The following is a 22,228-nucleotide window of genomic DNA, read 5'->3' on the forward strand; positions in this document are numbered from 1 at the left end:
ACTGGAGGAAAATATCCGCTGAAAACAATCGTTTAGTGAAGATATGCCCTGAAGCTTATTCCAGATTATCAGTTCTGGACAATAAAGTTGCAGTCTAGTGTTCACACTCCTATGCAGAGGCGTGCTGTGGAATGAGAAGTTGTAGAACTCTCTTCAAAAAGGCCATTTCTATCATCCTTAGTATTAACCAAGAGTAATTTTTAAGTAGCTTTTATTTAAATCCATCCTTGGGCAAGTAGCATTTTTTAATATGTGAAAATGCCATTAGAACCTCGAAACCCTAGGGCTTTTTTCTAAAATTGCTTGTAAGATTATTTGGAAAAGAAAAAAGAATGCTCTGATTATTTTAGAGTTGATTCTTTTTATGGATTCTTTGTCTCTTATTCCTGAAGTTGGGATAAGAGATGATTAGCTCCATTAGAGAGAAGAAAACGAGTGCCAGTCAAACTTAACATTTATTAGCAACACATACATAAGAATCTTACCACTCACTTATTAGATGTAGTTGTGGAGAATTGTAGACCTTGGCAGGTGTCCTTATCAAACAGATATAGTGATGTAGTCCTGAAATTTTGTTTAACTGTCAACATTTTTTTTGATTTGTAGTAATATAAGTATTCCTCTCTTCCAATCCCAAACTCTAAACTTTGTTAAATGAAACAGAAGAGAAAAGGAGGAAGAAACGTTCAGGGTGCCCATAGGAAGAATATGTTAAAAGGCCAACATGAGCGAGATGTAGGAGAGAAAAAACGCAAGCAAGAAGAGCCGATGGAATCTGAGCCGTGAGTATATTCTTTAATATACGCTGGCTGTGCAAGCTGCTAGTAGAGGCTGAGGGTAACATAAAGAGACAAAAGCTGAAGAGGAATTCCTTTAGCGACCAATCTGAAGATACGTGGTGGTGGTTGCCTTTTTTCTAACTTCTAAGTAAATTGAGGATGTGTTACTATAAATCAGTATAAGATACCAATATAATTTGAGGGATGGTGGGAGAAAATTGAACTTCAGAGAAAACAAAGAATACTGTCAATCTCGTAATATCTTAGGCTTCTCAATGTCACGGCAGAGTTGGCAGGTTCGGTCTAGAAATAACATGACTATGAATGTTTCCTATATTCAAGCCTATCGTTATGAAGAAAGAGAACTTAACTATGATCCATATACCTGTTCCTTAAATCTTTAATATGGGAGTCTGAGTGTGTGCTATAGCTCATTAATTCCATAACGCTAGAATTCTGATCAGGTTATGGAATGCATAGGGTTCCCTGGAAAACATTTCCTTCTCTGTCTGACAGCTGGAGACTGCACCGTCAGACAGAACAAGGAAAAGGTTCTGGCTTATGCTGCTCTGGCTCTGCAAAGCCAGTTGAGTGATTTCAAGAGCAGTCTGCACTCAGAAGAGAAACAATCACAAACGAGTGAAGAGAAGATGCTGCCAGAGTTTGGGGAGGTTGTTTTTTTTGGGGGGGGAGGGCCAGGGGGAGAGAGATTTAAACATTAGGAAGAAATCTCTGTGCTGTTTTGGAGAGCAATTCCAGGAATGGGTGAAGAAGGAACCACCAAGAGATCATGATGTCCTCATCCACAGTTGGTTGGGAGGGAGGAAGAAACAAAGCTCTGAGAGAAAAAGGAGATGAGAAAACTGTCCTTCCATCTCCATGTAATGAGAGAGTCTAAAAGGTACCGGTTCCCCTCTAACAATCGGTCTTAATGTATATTAATGCTTAATTCTGTTGTACACTTTTAATTCTGCAACAAATTGTAAAATACTGAATTGGATATTCATTTCAGTACTAATTAAATAAACTCTCATGTGTAAATATCTTTCAAGTTTTCTTTTATGCTTCTCAGGAGCTAGAAACAATTGCATTTAAATTATCATAGGTAGGAGAGCATTTGGGTTTCAGCATAACATGGAATATTCATGGAGTATGTCAACACTAAACCTAAAATTAAAAAAAAATCCTTTAAAAATGTGTTACTTCCTTCTGCAGGGCCCTCTGCCAACACATTGAAAATATGCTGGATTTTTTTAGTCTGTTGCTAGCCATTTTAACTTCATCTTAATGATTTGCTTCAACATTTCATTATTAGTCTTATGAATAGTAATATCCATTTGTTTATCGAAGAATCAACAATTATTAGTGCAATACAAGATACAGAAGGAAGTCTGTTATTCCTCATGGACCTAATAATCTAAAAAGATTTAATTTACAATTTAAAATTGTTCCAATCTTGCTTGTGTATCTTGAATTTGTTCACTGCGCCTCTGTATTATTCCTTTATATTTAAAACTGCATTTTGTTCTGGGCTACAAGTGTCATGAAAGATGATCTATGAAATTGTTTTGTTTTCCTGTAAATCTGTGAACCTATAACTGGTTAGAATGAGAAGAATATTAAGGACACGCTTACAAACTGTTTTTTAGTCAATTTTTTATATATCCGCTATTTCAAAAAATATACTGAATGTGCACTGCAGAAAATGTAATTACAGTTTTCCAAACATAGAATTAGAATTTGTATATACAGTAAACTTCCGATAATCCGGCACCTTTTAGGACCCAGGGGGTGCCGGATTATCAGATATGCCGGACTATCAGAAGGGGGGGCTATGAGGGGTCTGGAGTGGGGTGGGAGGGGATGCCACCCCAGATCCCTCATAGCCCCCCCCTTACGATAGTCCGGCTCTGCCCCAAGCGTCCCTGATTCAGCTGCTGATGGTCAGTTTCAGCAGCAGCTGAATCGGGGATGCCTGCAATAGTGCAGCTGGGGTGCTGCCGGGTTGATCCCGCAGTGCCGAGGGGCGGCACTACGGCACCAACCCAGCAGCAATCCAGCTGCTCTTGGGGACGCCTGGGGCAGAGCAGCTGGAGTGCTGCCGGGTTGGTCCCGCAGCGCCAAAGGACGGTGCTGCGGGACCAACCCAGCAGGACCCCAGCTGCTCTGCCCCAGGGGTCCCCGATTCAGCCACTGCTGAAACAGATCAGCGGCTGATTCCATACTTTGTATCATTTTTCTGGGGCAGCATTACAGCAGGAGGTCAACGGGAGAAATGCAACCATTGACTTCCCTTACTCCTCATGACTGTGAAGAGTACTGGGTTGACGGAGACGCCCTCAGTGTTCGATTTACACTGCCAGTTGTTCACAGGTCCTTAAATTTCCCTTCCCCCCTCCCCTTGAAAGACACATGTTTTGCGGTAAGTGGCAATGTAAGCGATTGGTCATTAGGAACATTCTCCTGTTAACAACACAAATCCCAGTGGTAGGAGGTGCAAGTATTTTGTTGCCAAAAGTGCTGGCAAACAGCATTTACTCTGACCAACTTTTAAGAGATAGTCATGTTGCTGTGTAGTGTAAACTATACTAAACATAGTTTAATCTTTCTTTGGTTCCGAAGGCATTTCAGGATCTTGCAGTGCATCAGGTTCATCAGTTATCACTGCAGAACCAGAAGGTGTAGGACAGCCTAGGACTGCTTTTTTGAATAAATCCCTGATTTTGGCTTGCTTACTTGGCTTCTGCCTCTTTAGAGTTGCATAACATGCTGGGCAGTATAATAGTCCTGGTTACTAGATTAAAGATTTGTATTGAGAGATCAGAAATGCCAATTAATTGATCTTTCTGCTTAAATTAGTGCCAAATAACAGTTTTATTGTACTATTTTCCCTCATCCTAAGGAAAAGAGCCATGAGTTTTATAAAAATACTGTGAAGGGGGTAAAACACTTCACTTATTGACAATTCTATGCTTATTAAGGTGTTTCAAAGTGATTAATACAAAATGTTGCTATTTGTATTAGGGCACTTGAGTTTTATCAATTTTTCCCCCCTTTTCAACTGCTGACTGTTAGGGGGTGGGAGGCAGGGTTTGTATGTGCTTTTTGGAAACAAAATTGCCATATAATAAAGTATTAGCATGCCCGCGCACATACTTCCACTACACTGCATAGCTAAGGTAGAACCAAGGGTCCCTTTCAAAGTCTGATGTGAGCCATTAAAGTGTTCTTAAGTTATACAATATTCTGTTGTGTGAATTTTTCATGCAGTGCATTTTTCTTTTAACTTGCACATGTGACAAAAGCAGAGAATAAAATTTATAAATCTGTATCGTTCCTTGTGATTTGATTAATTTGTTTACCCTTCCTTTAATCACTTGCTTTGTGTAAATGCCAATTTCTATTGAAAGCGACTTGTTAATTGGAAGATTCTGTTATCCTTGCTGTTGTAATTAAATTAATCATAATCTACTTCATTGTCCTTTTCTTCTGCTAATGTTCTGAGTTACTGCTTTAGTCATGAAATCTCATCTCATTTTAAAATATGTTGCAATTACAGACTTTAAAAGAAGACAAACATGTTGTAAAATGTTTAACATTTTTAATAGGCAGAGTAAAGAGGAAAACAAGAAACCAGAAGTCAAGAAGATGGAGAAGAAGCGAGGTTAGTGTAAAGAAGCTATGCAGAATATTTTAACCTCTTTATTTTTAAATAAATCTATAAACTGAAACTTCACTAGTGGGGGGTTTCTGGATCAAAACTATACAAGATATTTGGGCTGCAATTCTGCTTCTTGCAAGTACTTTAAACTGTGCGTTTTTGTTCCCTCTTCCCCCCTTTTTAACCTCCCATGTGCTTCTTTGCCTTCAGCAATGCAAACAAAATCAATCTCCAGTACTCCCAGTTTATCCACTGTCATCCCATTTTTAAAGCTGTTCATTTGGATAACAAGAAGCAATATCTTTCTCCATCTCTCAGGAAAAATTTCTCATTTTCTGCACCTTGAACATGGCTACTCAGGAAGTTACAGTGCTCTATTGTTTTTTCTCTTCTGCCCCATCAGAAGAGAGCAGTTGAAGAGGTGTTTCAGTCTTTAAGACTCTCAGGAGCCCTATCACAACTATTCAGACCTGTTCTGCCAAGGGAAGGACTCAGGCTCTGCATAGCTTACTGGAACCTCCACATCCTTGCGCACTAAGCCAGATTACTCTACGGACATCTTTGCAAGGGTATATCATTAGAGTTGACTGTCCTTACAAAAAAAAGGGGGGGAATTTTGAGGGGCAGTCAATATCTCTCCCCCCACCACCACCTTATTAAAATTTCTTAATATTTGCCATATCCTGATTTAAGATTGGAGAAAAGCTCAGAATCCATAAGGGAATCCCAGTTGCTTTATTTCCTTTCTGGAATTGGTCCGCTCTACTTCTACTCCCATGAAAAGTCTTCGGCTGCTTCTACAGTAGCCCCGTCATGATCCTTAATACAGATGAATGAGGTTTTACTGTTTAAAGTTTTGTTTTTAACAAAACTAACATAGGCTTTTCAAGACTACTTAGCAGGTATTCGGTTGAGTATGGTGAAGCTGCAGAGACTAAGACAAATCTGAGATTCCTCCAGTATTTTATAGGAAACTGTTTTAAGATGTGTGTATATGTAGTCATGTGTTTATTTATATATATATATATATATATATATATATAAAACAAAGAATGTGGGCCGTCTTTACAATAAGGGGGACTCTTTCCTGGGCAACAGTGACTGCGAGAGAGATTTGGGGGTCATAGTAGATAATCTGCTGACCATTAGCTCAAAATCAGTGCTGTGGCCAGACAGTCTAATATAATTCAACTTTTGCATACATAATCAGGGGACTCTCAAGTAGAAGTAAAAAGGTTATTTTATTTCTGTGTTTGGCACTGGTGTGACTGATATTGGAACAGTAGATCAAGTTGTGGGGTCCGCAATTTAGAAAGATGTTGATAAATTGGACAGAAAAGAACTACAAGGATGATTGAAGGATTAGAAAACATACCTTACATATAGACTCAAAGAGCTCACTCTATTTAGCTTAACAAAGAGAAGGTTAAAGGGATACCTTGATTAGTCTATAAATACTTACATGGGGAACAAATATTTAATAATGGGATTTTCAATTTAGCAGAGAAAGGTATAGCATGAGTCCAGTCAGGAAGTTGAGGAAAGATAATATAGAATAGAAATAAAGTATAAATTTTTAATGAATAAGGATAACAACAAACTGTTGTAACAGCTTGCCAACGGTAGTATTGGATTCTCTATCACTAGCAATTTTTTATATCACAGTTAGTTATTTTTCTAAAATCGATGATCAAGAAATTATTTTTTGCAAGTTCCATGGCCTGTGATGTACAGAACATCAGACCAGATGATCACAATAGCTCCTTCTGGCCTTGTAATCAATGAATTGAGGAGAGTTGGGAATCCTAGAAAAGAACAAATATTCCATTTGTCTGTATTCTATCCAAAAAGCCATTTATTAACCAATAAAAGTACAGATTATAGTTCAGTGCGTATGAATAGTCAAACAATCACCCTTTTTTTTTTACTCTATCAATAAATTCATCATAACAAAGGACATGCATTGACTGCTTGCCAACCATCTTATTTGAACTATTAAGTAACAGGTTACTCCTAAGTTTTTAGACACACTTCCACTTGCAAGATACCTACTTTACTCCATTCTGTTGGGTCCTAGGCTCCTTATCTAAAGGCTGTTTCAATTACTCTTGCTCATGATCTAAACTATTTTCCTCCGTTTAACAATCATATTGCATTTCCAAATTGACAACTGGACTTTATTGTAATGTGTAGCCTTTGCTGCCGCAGAGGACATTGCGTAGTTTACCAAATATTGTCCATTTTTAAAAATAATTGTCATAATACATTACACGCTATAATGGCTGTGATTAATATAAAAGCGACGAGGAGTCCTGTGGCACCTTATAGACTAACTGAAGTGTAGGAGCATAAGCTTTCGTGGGCAAAGACCCACTTCGTCAGATGCATGTTAGTCTATAAGGTGCCACAGGACTCCTCGTCGCTTTTGCAGATTCAGACTAACACGGCTACCCCTCTGATACTTGTGATTAATATAGAGTATCATAGATCTGGAAGAGACTTCAGGAGGTCATCAAGTGCAGCCCCCTGCGCAAAGCAGGACCAACCCCAACTAAATCAACCCAGCCAGAGGTTTGTCAAGCCGAGACTTAAAAACCTCTAGGGATGGAGATTCCACCACCTCCCTAGGTAACGCATTCTAGTGTTTCACCACCCTCCTAGTGAAATAATTTTTCTTAATATCCAACCTAAACATCCCCCACTGTAATTGGAGACCATTGCTCCTTGTTCTGCCATCTGTCACTACTGAGAACAGCCTTTCTCCATCCTCTTTGGAACCTCCCTTCAGGAAGTTGAAGGTGCTATCAAATCCCCCCTCACTCTTCTTTCCTGCAGACTAAACAAACATAAATCCCTCAGCCTCTCCTCAAGGGTCATGTATTCCAGCCCCCTAATTATTTTGGTTGCCCTCTGCTGGACCCTCTACAATGCGTCCACATCCTTTCTATAGTGGGAGGCCCAGAACTGGACGCAATACTCCAGATGTGGCCTCACCAGAGCCGAATAAAGGGGAATAATCACTTCTCTAGATCTACTGGCAATGCTTTATGGTTAGCTATTATGAGTACTTTCTGGTTAGCTGATATGTCTGCTTATCCATACATTTTTCTTCAGTCAGCAACTCCTGGTTTATAGAAATCTTATTCTGCATTAAGATTTCTTAAATTTATTCACTACAGCATTCAAATATAATTATTTTTAATCTTTAGAAACATCAATGGATTCTCGGCTTCAAAGGATACATGCAGAAATTAAAAATTCACTCAAAATTGACAATCTTGTAAGTATATTGTGTTAACAGGTGTATATGTACAATGTTTTGGAATGCTCTGAAAATTTGTTTGCATTTAAAGGTATGCTAAGATTAATACTTTCAAACTGTATTCCAAAATTCTAACTTTTCATCATTGTATGTAAATTCTTAAAATATGCACTTGAATAATCTGTCGAGTTCTAGTCTACTTTCTGGAACTGGTGCACACTGAAATTTGGACATGATAATGCTATGAAATTTGGTTTGCACAAGAATGCAAGGGAATGTTTAAATCCTACTGTCCACTAACTTTCAAGTTCAAAAATCATAAAACAGATTGGGGAAGGGGGTAGAAACCATAACAAACATTTAAGCTAATATTGCTACTGGGGTTGGGTGTCTACAGACTTTGCTCAAGTTGTTGGAAGCCCATGACTGCCTGAGATCCTCATTAATGCTGCATCAGGTGCTTAGGCAAAGTCCACTTGAGAGACAGGTGATCCATTTGTTGCAATATGGAAACCAGAATGAAAATGCTGAAGAAAGAGTGCCTTTGTTACCTCCTGATAGAAGTGATACTTAAACTGCAATCAAAATCCACCTAGATCATCCAAGAGAAGTTTTTTCACAACTCCTTTCCAGAGCACTCCCCTAGCTCCATCTATACATAAGAGCCACATAAGGTCCCCATCACCAGGACTTGTCTTCCATCTCAGAAACAAAAATAAGATGGCATCAGGTTCTTCAAAGATTGGAATTCCTTCAGAGAAGGTTGGTCCAGTACCGATGGTTGAGTACTGACTCTCTTCTCTGGTATTGGATTATATAGTGGGTCCTGAGCCATTGACTCTGGTGCCATTGACTCTGGGCCATTGAAATGTGTTCCTTTGGCAACAGATCAGTCATCACAGTAGGATAACCACCCACCTCAGTACCAATGATGCCTGAGGCTTATGACAAAAAGGAATGGACTATGTTTGTCATCACCACTGTTGCGATTACTTTAGCTTGAGTATTGTCAGCTGGTGTGAGTGCACATGAAAATATCTGCACCAGAACTCTCTTTGACCATTGGCTGCAAGACAGATACTAATCACTTGAGCCTCATCAGTTCTAGTACCAGTTCCTCTATGGTTCATGTTACCATGGCTAGGAAGCCATCCATGCTGTTTCCAGCATTGCATACATGACATAGGTCTGAAATCACTTGAGCAGAATGGCAGTTTCTTTTGGCATTCAGGACGGGGCTAGTGAAGGAAAACATCCACAAGCTGACTGACATTTTACATCTCACCATGGTGTGAAAGGTATGCCTCCCTGTAAATGATAGTTACACAGCTCTGTAACAGATACCTTCTTCCATCCCACCTCTGGGCAAATGAATGGAACATAAATATCAGGTTCTGTCACAGGCATTTGAGCAGTTTTATTTAAATCCTAAACTCACGAGTAGTGGTTGTGGTGAACGAAAGGAGTCATCAAGGCTGGGCTAAAACTTCTGCTAAAGAAAGTGATGCCAATAATCTTGGCCTTTTTGGTAGAAAGATTTATTCTGTAGTGAATTTACAACCCCATATTGCCAATCTCCAGCCACTGCTGTCAAGATGCAAGTATTCTAACAGGAAGATACAGTATTTGCTAAACAACTGACAGAAGATTATGGGAAAACTTCTCTCAGCCTAAACATCGACATTGCAATTTAACAGCCACTTAGTCTGAGCCAGCTGATATGGACCCACTGCAAGTTTTTAATTGCAATGTAGACATATCCAGTATGATTCCTCTCACCAGCTGCACCTCAAAATGCTACTTGCATGGCTCTCAGATCAGTATATTTCACATACATTCATCACTTGGACAAGTGTGTTTGCATCTGGAAAGGGGTTTTGTCATCTCTGAGCTGGTGACAGAATATGTGGGGTGTTTCCTTTTCGCCTCGCTGCTTCCTCCAGGAGTGTCCCTGTGGGTGCTCCACCTTAGGAGTCAGAGGCACTGCTGCACCTCGAGTAGGTAGCAGTGCCCTCGGTGAGCTGCACACAAAGAGCAGCCAGCAAGCGTCTGTGTGGCTACTCTGCATGCGCAGCTAACTGTAATTTGTTAGATGAGACTGTGTTGTTGTAGCTATTTTTAGTTGTTAGTTATAGTGTTAAGTTTGTTCTAGTTAGTTTTTTAAAACTCTTCCTTGCTTAGTTTTGGGCCTTTTTCCCTCTGGCCGTTGGTTTTTCATGGGATGCATGATTCCCGAGGTTTCAAATGCTGCCTGTCCTGCAGGCTTTCCATACCAGTTTTGGACAGCCACTGGCAGTTCTTCCGGTGCGTAGGACAGGCACACTCCACAAGTCAGTGTGAGCAGCTGTACCCTCATTCTGTTCAGGAGAAGCCAAGAGATGGGCTGAGCTGTACCCATGATGCCATTAGGAAAACTCTTCAGCACAAGTATGCTGGACACACACACAATCTATAGTTGTTATGGACATATAAGAACATAAGAATGGCCGTACTGGGTCAGACCAAAGGTCCTTCTAGCCCAGTATCCTGTCTGCCGACAGTGGCCAGCACCAGGTGCCCCAGAGAGGGTAGACCGAAGACAATGATCAAGCGATTTGTCTCCTGCCATCTCTCTCCAGCCTCTGACAGAGGCCAAGGACACCATTTTATCCCCTGGCTAATAGCCTTTTATGGACCTAACCTCCATGAAATAATCTAGCTTCTCTTTAAACTCTGTTATAGTCCTAGCCTTCACAGCCTCCTCTGGCAAGGAGTTCCACAGATTGACTACACGCTGTGTGAAGAACTTTCTTTTATTAGTTTTAAACCTGCTGCCCATTAATTTCATTTGGTGTCCTCTAGTTCTTCTATTTAGGAAACTAATAAATAACTTTTCTTTATCAGCCCTCTCCACACCACTCATGATTTTATAGACCTCTATCATATCCCCCCTCAGTCTCCTCTTTTCTAAACTGAAAAGTCCCAGTCGCTTTAACCTCTCCTCATATGGGACCCGTTCCAAACCCCTACGTCTCAAAAGATGTAACAAATCTCAAAGAACGACTGTTACAAGAAGGTAACTATTTTTAATTGCAGTTGAGAATTAATAATTCACTGATGCTAGGTTTATAAAAATATTTCCAGTTTAAATCTTCAGTTTATTTTGCAGATCATTGACTAGATGCTAAATCAGTAAAAAGACTCAACATCTTCAGTGACTTTTTTTTATTAATGAGTTAAACATGAACTGGCTTATTTCTTACCTTATTTTTTGTGGCAGTGTGCTCATCGGGGCAAAGGAAGCTGATTGCAGAATAAGAAGAATATTTTAACTGATCATGTTTATTGTTAAGCAAATATGGGGAAATATAGTGCATTGTACAGAGACCATAGTCCTAATTTTTTTCCTCACATATAAAGCGAGACAGTAGTTTTGATAAATAGATTATTTGCCAAAAAATACAGTTTTAGCTGACCCCAAACTATTAGCAAATTTGATGTGAATTTCTGAATACTTTTGGCATACTGTGTCTGAGAGGAACTTAGGTGCTGGTCACAAAATGGCTAGAGAATGTGGTGGTCACCTATGTATCAGGAGAGTGCCTGAGCCCATGGGCTATTCTAGTATAGCTTTTTTTAATCTATCATATTAAAGCTATTTGATAGTATAGTTTATTAGATCAGAAACATGGACGAGTGTTCCTCCTTAAATGCGAGTACCCTAACCGCCAGGCTATAAAGTCATTCTTTTTCTTCTTTTCCTCCCTCTCTTGCTGCAATGTAGGGCTGTAAGCAACTAGTTAACTATCCTCAAAAGCTCATTGACTAGTCGACTAGTCCCTCAGTCACTTCTCTTCCCCCCCTTTCACTCCCCCCGATGGCTCTATCAGAGGCAGCAAGGGTAGGGAGCAGGAGCTGGTGCTGGGGGAAGCAGGCTTAAAAGCTGGCTCCCCCCAGCACTGTCTCCGTGGGGGGCACGGAATTAGTGGGGACCGAGCATGAGCCAGGAATCAGCTGATTCCTGGCTCCTGCCCAGTCCCAGGTGCTGCACCTCTGCTTTTTAAATGTATTAAGAGCCTGTCGGTTCTTAATACACTTAAATCAGAAGCGCAGCGGGGGCAGGACCTGGCACAAGCAGCCACAGCTGATTCCTGGCTCACTCCAGGTCCCCTGCTGTGCTCCAGCCTTTTGATATTTAAAGCTGAGGCGCAGCGGGGGGGGGGGGAGGGGGGACCCAGCATGAACTGGGAATCGGCTGTCCCAGTTGCGCCAGGTCCCCCCTGCTGTGCTTCAGCTTTTTAAATGTATTAAGAGCCTGCCAACTCTTAACCCTGCTGTGGCTCTGCCTTTTAAATGTATTAACTCCCAGGGCTGGGAGCTGACCCTGCTGTCCCAGCGGGGAGGGTAACCTGGAGGCCTGGCTCTCTTGCTGAAGCTCTCAGCCCAGCCCTGACTTGGTGGGTGCAGGGAGAGCCCGGCACATGAAGCGCAGCAGGGAGTCCTTCTCCCTGGCTGAGCCCAGCACATACCAGACTCTTGCCGCCTGCCAGCAACGACCATGTGGCTGCAGCTGGGTTGTCTGGTGCTGTGCAGCTGGCTTCTGGCTCCATCCTAGGTTAGTAGTGTCCTTCCATCTTGGGGAGGGGGAGCTGAACCCCAATCCCCAGGGCAGGAGCTGTGTGTCTGCCACAGATACCTGATATGGGAGCCAGGAAAATCCATCGATTAGTTGATTAAACTAGATTTAACATCTCTACTCCAATGAATATGTAAGTCAGTGTTTCTTAAACTTTTTAAGACGAAAGAACAAACAATTTTTTTTTATAAGGAACACCAAGGATTTTTTTTGTTGGGGGGGAAGTTAGAGGGAAAAACCACCTGCCCCTTTAAGGGCAGCCATTTTTTATTCTGTTCTCTGTGGCACACCTCCGACTGCCTCACGGAACACCGGTGTGCCAAGGAACAGAGTTTAAGAAACACTGATTTAAGTCATTCATAATGGAATGGCTTCAGTACAGAAGAGAGCGACACCCTCCAAAACTAATCTGTATCCCTAATAGATTTTAATTATCAAGACTTAACTAATGGTATGTGTGTATACACACACTGCTTTTTTTGTTTTAAAAAAATGGTGCTGGTACTCTGCGGCAAACTTGTTGAGCCAAAAAAACAAACTTCGCTGGGGGCTGAAATGCTGTCTCAGCCCCTTTAAGAGCCAGAGCACTGCGCTGGGAGCTGAAAAAAAAAAAACATGCCGCGCGTCCCAAGCAGGCTTTCGTCAGGAGCCAACCCAAGCCGCCCCAGGAAAACAGGTGCTGGTACAGGTGGGGGAAATCCCATTCCTTTTCTGTGGGCTGGGAAAATAAGTGACTACGCCGTTCTGGGCCGTACCATCATGAAAAAAGCAGTGTGTGTGTGTGTGTGTGTGTGTGTGTGTGTGTGTGTGTGTGTGTGTGTGTGTATTTATATTCTAGTATTGATTATAATCTTGATTTCTGATATTACTGCTTCAGACAAAAAAAGTTAAAGATGAGTTCAAGTTGAGATTTGAAACTGGCTTCTTGTTTAACAGGATGTGAATAGATGTATTGAGGCTCTAGATGAGCTTTCTTCGCTTCAGGTCACAATGCAACAAGCTCAGAAGCACACAGAGATGATCTTGACGCTAAAGAAAGTAAGATTTGAAACTTCTTCCTAAACAGTATAATATACATCTTTAGCCTAACAGTATAATGTACTAGCTGTTCTTGAGTTATCATTTAAGCTGTTTTAATTCATTGGACCTTATGAAAGTTGCTGTTTTCTTTCTTTAGAAGTCTGAATATAGTTAGCAGATTAAGCACCATAATAGCACTTTGTTTAATGTGAAAGGGGAGCAGATATCTGTTTAAAAAAAAAAAAAAAAACATAGAATATGTACAAGTATGTTAATCTCTCACATGTGTATCTTCAGATACGGAAGTTCAAAGTTAGCCAGGTTATCATGGAGAAATCCACTATGCTGTACAACAAGTTCAAGACCATGTTTCTGGTTGGGGAAGGAGATTCTGTCCTCTCACAAGTGCTGAATAAATCACTCGCTGAGCAAAAACAGCATGAAGAAGCAAATAAAACTAAAGAACAGTGGAAGAAAGGACAAAACAAGAAAATGGAAAAAGAAAAAGAGCAAACAGGTATGTGGTGGTATCCCCAAGCTTCCTTTGGACAGCTTAACTGCATTTCCCCAGTTAATTTCCTTTCATTAACTCTTTTATTAATCAGGACCCACATTAAGAGTTCCATTATCCCAAGACTGACGACAGACTGACATTTACTCTTTTTAAATTTTGGCACATAAGATTTCTTCTAATACTTTAGAACTTCCCTCGTACGCCAAGACTTACTGAAAGTCTACAGCATCAGTCCCTAAGCTAGCACATCAGAAATCTTGGATGTAGGTACCTGCACCTGCTGAATTAAAAATGTCTAGCTTTTATAGCTACTGCTTAATGTCCTTCTAAGTTACCAGCGAAATGGAAAGTAATATAACTACATCATCTGGCTCTTTCCCAAATACAGAACAGAAATACTTATTGCACAGTTCTACTACTTTGCATTATGGACAATTCTGCCATTTTCATCTTACTAACTGGCCAATGTTATTGTTAGAATTTTTTTTATTCCTAATGTATTTGAAATAGTCCTTATTTTCTTTAACTCTGCTGGCCGTAGATTGATATTATTTATTTTCTACAATTCCTAATTTCTGATTTATGTTAATTACTACTGATTTCCCCTTTCTTCTGTGGGAGCTAATGGGGATTTGCATGAAAATTTGCTTTCACTTTGTAAACCAGGCAGGTTTTAAACTTCCTTCTTGAAACTTCCTCAGGTTTTAGAGGAGCAGCCATCCTTTTTCTTCCTGCTATTGATAGCTATTTTTGAGTATGTAGTAAATGTTCTTAAACGGTTCCCAGTTATTATTTGCTTGTTACCATATACATTTTTGTTGTGTCAACTAATTTGTTTCATAATTGTTTTAAGCTTTGAGACTTTGGCCATTTTAAAACACTAATTAAATGTAGTACTCTATTTTATTCTGGGTGTACATAAACAAGTATGATCAAGTCATGATTGCTTATCCCTAAGCCACCATACATTTTTAGCTGTGAACAGTCCTTTCTTTATCCCTCAAAATGAGACGTAATACAGGATTCTCCCATGTTGGACTCAGTACATTCTTATTAGGAAACTACCATATATAATACCTCGAAATTCTGCGTGTGTTTGTGTGGGCAGCATGAGACCTTAAGCACGTATCACTCAGCTTGAAGTCCCCCGTGATATAACACAGCTTATTTTCCTACATTTTATAGATAGGTGCTTAAAGAGAGAGCCAGTCACCCTAATCTATACCAGATACCAGCTAAGACCCTATCATGTGCTTTGTCTGTTAGAACATTGATCAATAAGCATTCAAGATCATTCCCTTCAGAGTTACCAGTGACTCAGCACATGCCATTTATGACACTGTCCGTTCTCTCCCCTTCTTCCGCCAGTGGCTTAAGTTTTAACATTGCCCTCATGTAACTCTTCTTCTGTCTCTTCTCACCTATACCAATTTCAATAATACCAACTAGACTGATACTGCCCATTGAGATAAAACCTTTGAAACTAATGTCCTCTCCTTAGGAGCTACTTTCAATACCTTTTGATCCAGTTATAGGAGATCCTTAACATTTTTACTGTTTAGACTACCAATCCTAATAATAAACACAAAAACAGTATTTGGTTTCTTTATCATGCTTATCTTTTCATTTCTGCTTACTCATAATTTCCTGTGTAATACTGGAGCAACAGATAGTTTCAAGGATGACCAGTTCCCAGGCAGTAACTATTTTTTAATATTTGAAATCTCATCAGTAAATCAACTTCACGCTCTTCTTCATTGTACCCTCTCCACATACTTGTGTCTCCTGTAGAAACTGTCCTCCATTTCAAGTGGAGGTGGATCCAACTGAGATGCCAGAGTAAAAATTGTTCTGGTATCTCAATCTGGCCAAAACCAGTAAGAACTGGAAATCTTTTCAAATTGTCCTAATATTTCCAATATAACTTTTGTAAGCCTGTTACTTCTGAATTTAGGGACTCATCCTAACCACCTTGAGTTTTTGTTTGGGAATGTGTGTTGTGAATTACAAGAACAAAAATTACCATGAAATCAGTAGTTTTCAGCAATATTTTGATATGTTTTTGATCTTTTAAATATCCTTTGGAAAATGGGGACTCTTGCTCTATTTATTTAGATATTCAAGGAAGTTTGAGGCTTATTTGGGTATATAAAATTCATCACAATACTAGCTTTTGCTTTTTAGATACTATTTCAGTTCAAGGTTTCAAGACTAAAAATTACAAACTCCCCTAGCCATACGGATATTTGTGTATAGCTGTTTAAACAATTATAAACCTGGGCTTATCAGTAAATACAGACAACTACACAGCACCACGTCCCCCCCTGCTGCCTCTCTATCAGAGGTAGCAAAGGGAGAAGCTGGCTTTTAAGATCCCTGCGCTGCCAGTTCCTGGTTCCCATGGTTCTCTCCCACACCTCTGATAGGCAGTTATGCAGGAAGCAGGCAGAAGACTAGTGCTCAGGGGAGCTAGCTTAAACTAGCCTCCCCCCAAGCACCGGTTCTGCTGAGCCACCTGTCCCCTCCCCCCATGCTGCTGCTTCTGTATCAGAGGCAGCAGTGTAGGCCGGGGTGGGGCGGAGGGGGAGAGGGAGGGGGAGGAGAAGCAGGTGGGATGCCAGCATAGACTTTGTCCATGGGGAGCTCAGGCCTACTGCGGACAGGGGCTGCTGCTGTGGAGCAACCTCTATCTGCAGTGGTCCCGGGCTCACCACAGACAGAGGCTGCTGCATGGGAGACCAGCACAGGCTATGTCCGTGGGGAGCTCAGGCTCCCCCGCGAACCAGGGCTGCTGCCGCCCCACACTGCAGCCTCTGTATAAAGGCAGTAGCATGTCAGGGAGCAAATTTTTAAACAGAAGCAGCAGCACAGGGTGACAAGGGGCTCCCCAGGAGTGGTGCCAGAGCACGTTGGCTGCTGACCCACCTCTCCCCCTTCCCTCCCCCCCCCCCCCCCCCCCCGCCCCGGGGAGTACAGTAAACTTCCGATAATCCGGCACCTTTGGGACCCAGGGGGTGCCGGATTATCAGATATGCCAGACTATTGGAAGGGGAGGTTATGAGGGGTCTGGGATGGGGGGGATGCCACCCCAGACCCCTCATAGCCCCCCCTTCCGATAGTCCGGCTCTGCCCCAGGCATCCCTGATTCAGCCGCTGCTGAAACTGACCAGCAGCGGCTGAATCGGAGACGCCTAGGGGAGAGCAGCTGGAGTGATGCCGGGCTGGTCCAGTAGCGCCGACCCTTGAGGCGGCGAGACCAACCCTGCAGCACCCCAGCTGCTCTACCCCAGGTGTCCCCAAGTCAGCTGCTGCTGAAACTGACCAGCGGCTGATTCCAGGAAGCCCGGGGCAGAGCAGCTCTGCCTCTGGCTTCCTGGAGTCAGCCGCTGGTCAGTTTCAGCAGCGGCTGAATCGGGGACACCTGAGGGGCAGCGCTATGGGACCTACCTGGCAGTGCCCCAGTTGCTCTGCCTCCAGCTTCCCCGATTCAGCCACTGGTCAGTTTTAGCAGCAGCTGAATAGAGGAAGCTGGGGGCAGAGCAGCTCCAATGGTCCGGCTGTCCGGAGCACTTCCGGGTTCCTGATGGTGCCGGACCATCAGGAGTGCCGGACCGTCAGATGCCGGACCATCTGAGTTTTACTGTATTTAGTAACCATGTAATAACTAAAAATTGTTGCAGCTACACAATTTCTAAAATACACAACATCTAACATCCCTAGCTAGCTACAGAAGGATTCTGCGGTAACTTACAGTTTTGCCTTTCACTACTAATGCACTCTGCTGACACTATGCAGTCTTTTTGCTTTGGAACTTCAAAGGTTCAAAGATACTGAATGGAGGGCCTGATGCTCAAGACAGTAACCAGTCACAGCACAATGGAGACAGCACTGAAGAAAAAAGAGAAAGGCACGAAGTCAACACTAAGAAAAAGTGAGGATAATTTTAATCATTGTAACAATGAACTACTTGTTCTTTTGTTTTTTAAAAGTTTTTTTTTTTAAATGAATAATAAAATGGAGCGCTATTGTTAGGTTACTACATTAATTCTATTTTGGGTACTTGACTGATGTTTTACATATCTTTCCCTGAGGATTTCAAATTAAAATGAGAGAATTTCAAAATTAATACTTGTCTCAACATTCAGACTAAAATTCAGAAATTTTCACAGGTGGAAACTGTTTAAATTTGAAGCAAAAGCAGCCCATGTTAAGAGGGAAAATGACATAGAAAATTATGTGAAACTGCTGTATTTCTACCATCAAACTGACAAAATATCTGTTATCCACTGATACATAATCCTATTACACTGCTAATTTTAATTATAAAATCCTCAAAAGATTGTTTATCCAAGCTGTTTTACTGTGAAATGTCAAAATATTGTGGTTTACAGGGGCAGATTTATTAAATATGTTCACAAGTTCAGCTGTTGTGTTCTGATCAAGATGTTTTCTGCTTATTTCTGATCCTTAAGTCTAAATATTTAAAAGGAAAACTTTGTAAAATCACTTAAGCAGAAAATTATGAATAGTTATCACTCCAGCGATATTCCACACTATTATCTGTCAGTATGGTGCCAGTAGACAAGGGTAGTTGTGACAGTATTGTGTGTGCTGGGACAGCAGTACATTTGGGGGGGGGGGGGGGAGTCGACTGGCTACATCAGGGGTAGCCAACCCATTTAACAGAGTCGAAACAGCGGCGGAAAAAAATGAGAAGAGCCGCACCAGAATTGTCAAGCAAAAACAAAAAAAAAAAAGGAGACTGCCCCTTTAAGAAGCAAGCAAGCTTAGTCTTTTTTGCCATATCAGGTGCCCATGAATGCCCACCATCTTGGGCGCCGTTTTGAATCGCCAACCTGGTGAGCGGGGGCTGTTGAGGGAGGCTCAGGAACAGTGAGCTGCTCTTTGGGGAACGGGGGGGGAGCCACTTGTGAACCGCAGGTTGGCCACACCTGGGCTACATTAGGGGGCCTTAAAAGAGGAAAAGTTTAACATCAGATATTTGCGGAAACTTCAGTGCTTGTCCATATGCTGTATTCTGCTAATGGTGAATGTGCCCTGTGCACTTGAGTTCATATTCTTTGTGTGTTGGGCCACATGCTTGTGTCTTGAGTGTTTCCAATAGAATGCATAAAGGGCAAGACAACCCCAACTGCCTGGCATTTCAATGTCTTTGCCTGTGGCTATGCATTTAAATTTTTATAGATGGGAACCTTTGCTTATTATGCTGCAGTTTCATATGCAAATAATTATAGACCGGTGCTAAGCTAGTTAGTTTGTTTTTCCTTTAGGATTAGAGTTAGAGGTTTTGTTTTTGACAGCTCTTTTTCTTCCTTCAAAAGAAGACTCACTTGTTTGCTTTTGCCTAAAATTTAGCACTAATACTGGGATTGGTCACTATTACTGCATGTAAATCTCCAGGTTTAAAAACTGCACTTTGTGTGAGATTGTAATGTCTCTCAATGATGGACGCTTGCTGAGTCTGAATAAGGGGTTCAATCTGGGATGTCAAGTCAGAAACTTTTGAGCACTTGTCATCTAAAATTTTCTTGTTGGCTCCTCCATGCATTGAGCTAAAGTTCCTGCTCCCAAAGATGCTTGGTAAAATCTCCAAAGCACGGGGAGAAGAGATTTAGGTATCCTACACCAAGGCTGCCTCAAGCCCCAGACAAAAAGGATAGCACAAGGCTTAGAAACAGTATTTCTGTCACCCAGTTAGGTACTGATCACACCTTTGACCAGCTTCCTCAGTATTGACCAGCTTCCTCAGTATTGCATAAAATTCCTAGTAAGTTCTTAGCGTGACATGTCTTATACTGATGTCTACAATACCAGCTGGTACAGTTGCTTCTTACGAGACTACTCATTTTTCTCTTTGGCTCTAAGGGAGGTTTCACTAGCTAATTCCATGAGGTGTAGGTATTCAGGCCAGTATACAGTTGAGTGAGATAAGAAGTGAATCTGTATTGCTATAAATCTAGAAGCAGTAAGAAGGGATGGTGCTTTGATATCCTCCCTTTGGCCTTATTGGACTCTGTGGGGAATGTATCATCCTTGAAGGCCAGTGTTTGCATTTAGGGTTAGATTACCCTTCACCTCACACGAGAGCCTTACAGCCAGTTGACCAGTCTGTTAATAGCTCTGATTAATAGTCACAAGAAAAGGACCATCGTGTCCCAGCTCATTCATCATCTCTGTAGGAAGTGGTTCCTTAATGATCTACCTTAGATAGCTATTCTGTACAGAACCAACGCACTGATAATTCCAGATGAAGTGGTCCAGTAAACAAACACCTACGCGCATTCCTGGACATCTTATGCCTCTCAGTACTAGTATTTCACGCAATGCTCAATAATGAAGGAACTCCTTGCCCGAGGAGGCTGTGAGGGCTAAGACTATAACGGAGTTTAAAGAGAAGCTAGATAATTTCATGGAGGTTAGGTCCATAAAAGGCTATTAGCCAGGGGATATAATTGGTGCCCCTGGCCTCTGTTTGTCAGAGGCTGGAGAAGGATGGCAGGAGACAAATCGCTTGATCATTGTCTTTGGTCCACCCTCTCTGGGGCATCTGGTACTGGCCACTGTCGACAGCCAGTCTACTGGGCTAGATGGACCTTTGGTCTGACCCAGTACGGCCGTTCTTATGTTTTAGAACTGGTGATGTTGTTCTGGCAGCTGCCTTCAACAAAGAACACAACATCGCTCCCAAATGCCTTTATAGGGTTTTGAGGTTTGTTTTTATTCATTCATATACATATATTCGTCCTGTGACCACATGGTCACAATGCTGCTGGCAACCCTGCAGTCTGTCAACTGCAGGGTTGCCAGCAGCCCCACAGTGTGTGTAGGGGGGTCCCATTCATGAGCCCACAGCCAAAGAGCACCCTGAAGGACGCCTCAGATATAGGATGGGATGCACCCCTAACTCATTTACAGACACAAAGCTTTGGTCTCTCACAGAAATGATGTTGCGTATCAGTGTCCAGGAACTCAGGGTGGTCTGGCTGGCTTCCCAGGAGTTCCTCCTCAGCTGAGGGGCAAGTGTGTCTTGTTGACGAGACAACCCCATAGCGATGTTTTATATCTAACGACAGCGTGGTGCATGCGCCTCACCCCTAGGCCAGGAGGCCATTCTGCAGGACTTCTGCATTGCTCCTGACATTCACCTGCAAGCCTTGTACTTTCTGGGCATGCGGAACAACCTTGCAGATTACCTCAGCCAGTCTCTTCAATCCCATGAGTGGTCCCTCAGGGAGGATATGGCTCTCTCCATCTTCAGGAAGTAGGTTTGCCTAAGCAGGAAGTGTTCCTGGTTCTGCTCCTTTCAGGGCCATAGCCAGGGTCTCTCTTGGATTCTTTCCACCTGTTGTGGACAGAGCAGTTCCTGTACACCCTCCCCTGCTCCCAGTACCATTAATACCAAGGGTCGTTCCCAACCTGCTGACACAGGAGTTTGTCCAGTTGCACCACCCAAATCTGGAGCTGCTCTTCCTCACAGCATGGAAGCTTCATGGCTAAACAACCTTGAACTCCAGTGCTCTGACTCAATAAGGGAAATTTTAGTGGGCAGATGCAAGTCCTCTACTAGGGCTACTTGTCTCATCAAATGGAAGAGGTTTTCCCTGTGGTACCTCAATAAAGGTGCTAACCCTCAGCAGGCCGTGGTTCCTCTGCTTTTGGAGTACCTTCTTCACCTCAAACACCAGGGTTTGGCTGTCTCATTCATTAAAGTACATCCAGGGGCTATTTCAGCTTTCTACCCAGGTTTGGGAGTGAAGTCCCTCTTCAGGGATCCTGTGGTGGGTCATTTCCTTAAGAATCTGGACCAACTCTACCTTCAGGTGAAGCAGCCATTACCGCTGTGGGACTTGAATTTGGTGTTATTTTGCCTCATGGCCTTCCCATTCCAAGTCCCTTGCTATCTGCTCTCATACAAAGCGGCCTTATTGGTACCTATGACTTCTGCTACACAGGTATCAGAGCTCCGAGCCCCCAAATACCTTTTTATAAGGGTACGGTGCAGCTGAAGCCCCATCCTGCATTCCTGCTTGTGTCGCCTTTCCACTTCAATCAGGATGTCCTTCTCCCCAAAACCACCTGACAGGGTGCATCAAGCTGTGCTATGACTTGGCCAAAGTGCCCGCCCTGCCTATCACAGCACATTCCATTTGAGCGCAAGCCTTATTGGCAGCCTTTCTGCACAAGTGTCAATTCAGGACATCTGTAGGGCAGCTTCATGGGCCTCAGTACTTACCTTCTTGACTCATTATGCCCTCACCCAGCCGTTCTGGGGCGATATGGTGTTCTGCAGGGCTGACCTGCACTCGGGAACAGGTTGAGGTCCACTCCCTCCTCCATACAAACTGCTGGTAAGTCA

At 42.2% G+C, this 22,228-nt stretch overlaps 1 protein-coding gene across 3 annotated transcripts in view; it reads left to right on the forward strand.

The window, feature by feature from the left end:
• The window catches only part of PSIP1 (PC4 and SRSF1 interacting protein 1), a 76,130-nt gene that overhangs the window by 50,695 nt on the left and 3,207 nt on the right, over positions 1-22,228 (forward strand). For 2 of the 3 annotated variants that reach the window (XM_075931545.1, XM_075931544.1), the window contains exons 11-16: positions 664-782; positions 4,388-4,443; positions 7,650-7,720; positions 13,254-13,355; positions 13,635-13,854; positions 17,647-17,782. In XM_075931545.1, the coding sequence (XP_075787660.1) occupies positions 664-782; positions 4,388-4,443; positions 7,650-7,720; positions 13,254-13,355; positions 13,635-13,854; positions 17,647-17,782 (704 nt within the window). The remainder of the gene's footprint in view (positions 1-663; positions 783-4,387; positions 4,444-7,649; positions 7,721-13,253; positions 13,356-13,634; positions 13,855-17,646; positions 17,783-22,228) is intronic. The other variant, XM_075931546.1, reaches the window with a different exon arrangement.

The sequence above is a fragment of the Pelodiscus sinensis genome, chromosome 6 (assembly GCF_049634645.1).
Source record: "Pelodiscus sinensis isolate JC-2024 chromosome 6, ASM4963464v1, whole genome shotgun sequence".
NCBI classification, from domain to species: Eukaryota; Metazoa; Chordata; order Testudines; family Trionychidae; genus Pelodiscus; species Pelodiscus sinensis.